Source organism: Procambarus clarkii, chromosome 53 (genome assembly GCF_040958095.1).
Source record: "Procambarus clarkii isolate CNS0578487 chromosome 53, FALCON_Pclarkii_2.0, whole genome shotgun sequence".
Classification (NCBI taxonomy): Eukaryota; Metazoa; Arthropoda; class Malacostraca; order Decapoda; family Cambaridae; genus Procambarus; species Procambarus clarkii.
The window spans coordinates 14636727-14643247 of NC_091202.1; the positions used below are offsets into that span (position 1 = coordinate 14636727).

General features: G+C 36.4%; 1 protein-coding gene across 1 annotated transcript in view; it reads left to right on the plus strand.

The window, feature by feature from the left end:
* The first annotated feature begins 5999 nt into the window (after positions 1–5999).
* LOC138352334 (uncharacterized) overlaps positions 6000–6521 on the plus strand; it is a 3591-nt gene continuing 3069 nt past the window's right edge. The window contains exon 1 of the mRNA XM_069304715.1: positions 6000–6185. Coding sequence (XP_069160816.1) covers positions 6000–6185 — 186 coding nt within the window. The remainder of the gene's footprint in view (positions 6186–6521) is intronic.

Below are 6521 nucleotides of genomic sequence, written 5' to 3' on the forward strand. Positions count from 1 at the left end.
TATGTATGTGTATGTATATATGTATATACGTATATATATATATATGTACATGTATGTATGAGAGTGTGTACATGTATATATAACATTAATAATTTTGTAACTAGCATCAAAAATTGTTATTTGCTTAGCTAAACAAACTAGAGAGTTCAGTTCCTGAACCCATTATGTGCCTCTGTAATCCTTTACACCACCGCCCACGGGATGGGTATGGGGTGCATAATAAAGAAAGAAATTGAAATAATAAGGGTATGAAATGTATCAACATAAAACATTAATGTTAGTGGCCATCAGGTAAAATCAGGTTATTATTTGTAAAGAATTTAAATGAGTTAAACTAAATACGAACTTAATATGTTTTGCTAACGCAAAAATATATTCCCGAGGTATTGTAATTGCAAATAAATATTTAATACAATTATTTGTATCATTTTTTTTATTTTAGATTTCCGTATTGCTTGATAATATATAATAGCGTTTAGATAATGCTAGCGCTGGACATTCTTTAGGCTCGTTGCATGTTGTGGTAGTCGCCGCCATTTTAAAACCGTGTCGAGAGGGACTGCTGCTGTCTTATCTACAAAATCCTGCTGCATCTTCAATAGTTAAGGTAACTGTTTTCTTTTATTTGCTCTTAGACATGTGTAGTATATATATAAGCTTGTGGTGGTAGGCTGGATGGTGTGTTGATGGTGGTGTTGTGTTGATGGCCCTGGCTGGTGTGTTGATGGTGTTGTTGTGTTGGTGGCCCTGGAGGCGTGTTGGTGGCCCTGGAGGTGTGTTGGTGGCCCTGGAGGTGTGTTGGTGGCCCTGGAGGTGTGTTGGTGGCCCTGGAGGTGTGTTGGTGGCCCTGGAGGCGTGTTGATAGCCCTGGAGGTGTGTTGATGGCCCTGGAGGTGTGTTGGTGGCCCTGGAGGTGTGTTGGTGGCCCTGGCTGGAGGTGTGTTGATGGTGGTGTTGTGTTGATGGCCCTGGAGGCGTGTTGATGGCCCTGGAGGTGTGTTGGTGGCCCTGGAGGTGTGTTGGTGGCCCTGGAGGTGTGTTGGTGGCCCTGGAGGTGTGTTGGTGGCCCTGGCTGGAGGTGTGTTGATGGTGGTGTTGTGTTGATGGCCCTGGAGGCGTGTTGATGGCCCTGGAGGTGTGTTGGTGGCCCTGGAGATGTGTTGGTGGCCCTGGAGGTGTGTTGGTTGCCCTGGAGGTGTGTTGGTGGCCCTGGCTGGAGGTGCGTTGATGGTGGTGTTGTGTTGATGGCCCTGGAGGCGTCTTGATGGCCCTGGAGGTGTGTTGATGGCCCTGGAGGTGTGTTGGTGGCCCTGGAGGTGTGTTGGTGGCCCTGGAGGTGTGTTGGTGGCCCTGGAGGTGTGTTGGTGGCCCTGGAGGTGTGTTGGTGGCCCTGGCTGGAAGTGTGTTGATGGTGGTGTTGTGTTGATGGCCCTGGAGGCGTGTTGATGGCCCTGGAGGTGTGTTGGTGGCCCTGGAGGTGTGTTGGTGGCCCTGGAGGTGTGTTGGTTGCCCTGGAGGTGTGTTGGTGGCCCTGGCTGGAGGTGTGTTGAGGGTGGTGTTGTGTTGATGGCCCTGGAGGCGTGTTGATGGCCCTGGAGGTGTGTTGGTGGCCCTAGCTGGAGATGTGTTGATGGCCCTATATATATATATATATATATATATATATATATATATATATATATATATATATATATATATATATATATATATATATATATATATATATATATATATATATATATATATATATTTATTTATTATGAATATCAGAGGTCCCAGGACATTGGACCCAGGACAATTATTGTGCACGTGTAGTATGTATATTTATGTAGTATATTTGGCATATTTAATGGCATTTAGTTAATGCCAGTTAGTGGCATGTCTCTGCACCGTTTCCAGTTTGTTGATATGCTTTCTAAGATATGGGCACCATACAACTGCTGCATACTCCAACTTTGGTCTAACAAAAATTGTGAACAATTTCAAAATTTCTGTTGAAGAATTCCTGTTTCCTAGTTCTGCATCTGTTTTGGTATAACACCTGCTTTTTTACTAGGCCTGCAATTATGAATGCCTTTATAACCAGCTAAGTTGTAGAGTTGGGTATAGTCTTTACTTAGCCAAGTTTCTGTTAAAATGAGGGTCCGTCTAATTACCACAAGCTACATAAGCTTCACAAAGCTTCCTGGCAATACGTTAGTAATGAATAAATATAATATGTTAGGTTAGGTTGACCTAACTTAACCTAACCGACGCTTGGATCGTCGACTTGATTTGGCGTCACCAGCTCTTTATTTTCGTCTAATTTCTTTATAAAAAGATACTTTTTCAGATTAAAATTATGTTTTTTCGTGTTGTACATTCAGCACCAACATTATAATGAGTAAATATATCATATTTATTCATTACTAACGTATTGCCAGGAAGCTGAGTGGTTAGGTCTCGATAAATTTCCTGGTATAATATTATTGTTTGCTATTCTCCATCTTAGACTAGGCAAGTTGAAGTCACCTAGGAAGATAATATGAGGTATCGAGTTCTCCATTTTGTTTATCTGTTCTGTGAATTCCTCGGCCGTTGCATCTGGCGGTTTGTATATTAGAATAATCACTAAATTTATTTTCTCTATTTTTAATCCCAATACCTCTACCACCTCATTTGTAATGTTAAGGAGCTCCGAGCATACAAGGTCTTCCATAGTATACAGACCCACTCCTCCATGTGACCTAATTTTCCTATCACAGTTGTGTACTTTTCGAGACTACATTTCAAATATTCCCTAACATACATGGCTTCTCCCCCCTCTTTGTGTAAAATAGTTTAAATCCATTTATGGGACATTCAGCAAATAGTTCTCTATTTTTTACATTCATCAATGTTTCGGTACGTGCAATAGTATGTATTGTTTCATTGCAGATAACAGCATTTAAATTTTGTTTGTTTCTTAGACTTAGACTCGTACTACCAAGTTGCTGTTGGCAATTGGATAATTTTTTTATGAAGTCATTTGTTATTTTTTCCCCTACTTTAGTAATTTATGCTTTTGATCTCAATTAGTTTTATATCCTAGCTTTTTAATTTTTTCCCCTTATATATTGCCATCTTATCTGTCTGCTTTACATGGCTTAAGCAGAGTCATGTCTGCTTAAGCCTTTGTTATTTTACTAATATACCTGTTTTAATTATTATTTGTTTTCAAAGTTTAGTTTACCCCATTTTATTTGCTTTTTGCAGTACAGTACTTTACTAATAATCTTGTAATAGTAATTGGTAATGTAGCACTTGGCCTTTCTCCTTCAGAATGTATGCACACATTATAGAAAAAAGAAGAGAATACCACACAAGATGGCAGCGTATGTCACGGGCCAAAAAAATTGCATATATTGAGTTGCTTTAAAAATATACCAAATTAGTGCTAAAATTAGCATGTAACAGTTTATTTTTACTTTTCAGGAAACCATATTGTGCTGGTGGCCACGGAGCAGGCATACAGTTAGTGCCCAAAAGCACGAAAAGCCAGACACACAAATTGGCGAGTGCATGTCGTATCAACAATCCTATCAACAACTGGTAGGTATTAAATTTATAATTATTAAGATTTAAGATACAAGACACCTATTCATTCATTCACCATAACTTTAACACTGCAGACAAAAACAGCATTATAATTATATTTTAATCACAAGATGGGTTTCCTCATAGCTACTTAAGACTTTTGTGCCCCAGTTATAAGTTCCAAATCATGTACGTCGTTTTATTAAACATCTCTTTAGGAAGCTGATTTAAGTTATTTCTTAGTGTTCACTACTCTACTAGGTAACGATAAATATATATCTCGCTGATATATTACTAATTATATTCAATTATTACAGATGATTTTGACGTTGCAAAACGAAGATGTTTAGCTGCGGAAGACACTTCAAATGTCGAAACTGAAGACGATATGGGCTATCCTCGACAACGAAAAAGGAAACCATGCTTCAAATATGAAGAAGAGAATTCCGAGAATAACAAACGTAAGCATTGATAACCTACTACAGTAATTTAAAAAAAATTTGCAACTTGAAAAATGCCATTCAATACATTAAACAATTTAAATAATTTCAGGCAATCATCACTCGCCTCAATCCAAGAAGAAGTGTTCGCCATCTTCATATGAGAATACACCTTCAAAAGAAATAAGTCCTCCGCAAATACCATATTATTCTGGTATATTAAGTGAATGTAAGGATTAGTAGTAAATAACATTAAAAGTTCTAAATTGATATTTAACCATGCTTCCTTTGTTTGGTTATTTATGCTTTTGGTTTAAAAAAAACTAAAAACTGTTCTAAACTTAGTTCTTGCTGTTTTTTTTTTTTTTGTTTAATTCCTTCTGGAAGTACTAGAAGCTTTGAGTAATTTTTATGCTTATCTGGAATTTCTGTATATAAATATGTGTTTATTTCTAATTGTTTAATATTAAGTATATTATTCTTTTATGTGCATATGGGGTCTAGTGAACTTTTCCCACTTTGTCTAGCAGGTGCTTTTCACTTGTCACAGTTCAGGGAAATTTTGGTTTTCCTTTGATCTAGTCACTAGAAACAAGCAGGTTTGTTATTACTTTTCTTTTTGTTTGTCCCTTACGTGTTAATTTGTCCTTTATCTTACCTTTACCTTACGTGTTAATTTGTCCCTTACCTTAAGTTAATTTTTAAAATATGTATCTCATATTGACCCCCACCTCTCTCATGTTAGTTCAAACTATATTAAAGTCTTAAAAATATTATTTGGTTAACAAGTGTTTGAAATTAGCATAACTCCTTTTCAGCTAATAGAACAGTCCTACAAAAGCCGTCTCCAGTGAAGACTACACTTCACAATACACCTTCAACGCCATCAGTATTTCCTCATGAAGGTAATAAGTTAATTTTTAAAATGTGTATTTCATGTTGACCCCCACCTCTCTCATGTTAGTTCAAACTATATTAAAGTCTTAAAAATATTATTTGGTTAACAAGTGTTTGAAATAAACATAACTCCTTTTCCGCTAATAGAACAGTCCTACAAAAGCAGTCTCCAGTGAAGACTACACTTCACAATACACCGTTGACGCCATCAGTATTTCTTCATGAAGGTAATAAGTAATTATTTAAAATATATATCATGTTGACCCACTCTCTCATGTTGACCCTCATTCTCTCTCTCATGTTGACCTCCCTTTTCTCATGTTGAAATTTGTTTTGTTAATTTTGTTCTGTCACCTCTTCTTATTCTGTGTGTATGTGTCTGTCTGTCTCTGTATGTCTCTCTATCTTTCTTTTCTTTACTTATTTCTTTCTTTTCTTTTTTCTTCTCTTCTCATGTTGGCCCTCCTCTCTCTCATGATAACCCCCCCCCCCCCTCTCTGATGTTGGCTCACCCTCTTTCTGATGTTGGGTAGTTTAAATGTGATGAAGACATATAGTATAACTTATAATATTAGTATGCAGTAGTAAAAGCTCATGAAATTTGTTGATTATACAGTACAGTAGTTAGATTTTAATAGCTAAATCTTGCAATCTTAAAGACAATGAGCTGGTCACGCCAAGTACATCAGTCGTTAGGACTCCAAGGTCAAGGAATTTATTCGACCCAAAGTCACCAGACAAGAACGATGGGAGTTTGAAAGAAATGATGCAGAATATGAGTAAGTTTTGAAAGTTTAATTAATTTATTATGTAGCCTATAACCTATATGTACCCTATGGGTGATAGGCATAAGTTTCATGTTCAAGTAGACTGCAAACTGAGCAGGTTAGATTGCTGAATTTGCTTCCAATTATATAAGCAGTTTCATAATTACTAAGAAATTATCCCATTATCTATCACATCAGTCATAGCCTACTTTTTGGGTGCTTTCTCAGTGTCAGTTATTTTAAAATATACTTTATAATGCTTTTATTTTAAATGTACATTCAAGATATGTAATATAATAGCATGTACACTTTCTATATACTGTATAAATTTCCGGGTAACATGTTGCAGGCCATATACACTGAAGTGAATGAACTGAAAAGTGATGTGAAGATATTGAAAGCAACTTTGACTACAAAAGAAACAGACAAGATCATAGAAGATCTAATACCAAATCCTATTGCTGCAGAAGGTGATCTTAATGTTCTCAATAGGAAGTTAGCGGAATCGAGTTTCAGAACAAAATTTGTAAGTGGTATTTTAACAGTAAAGTTTCCTTCAATTTTTCATCTTAAATATTACAGATATTTGCTAATTTTCTAATTAAAATTTTTTGATAGTTCATGCAGAAAAGATAAAATTGCTAAATAATAAGAATAATGATATAATCTTGTTTATATAGGATAGGATAAAATATAACACTTACGTATTTGTAAATTATGTAATATTAACACAGAGTCTTTCACACTCTCCTGAGTGCTTTCTCAAGGTCTTGAGTGTATGGTTAGGATGAGGCTTACATTTCAACGACTATATTTCTCTTGCTAATTTTGTTAGTCGTTGAGATGTATCTCTTCATAACAC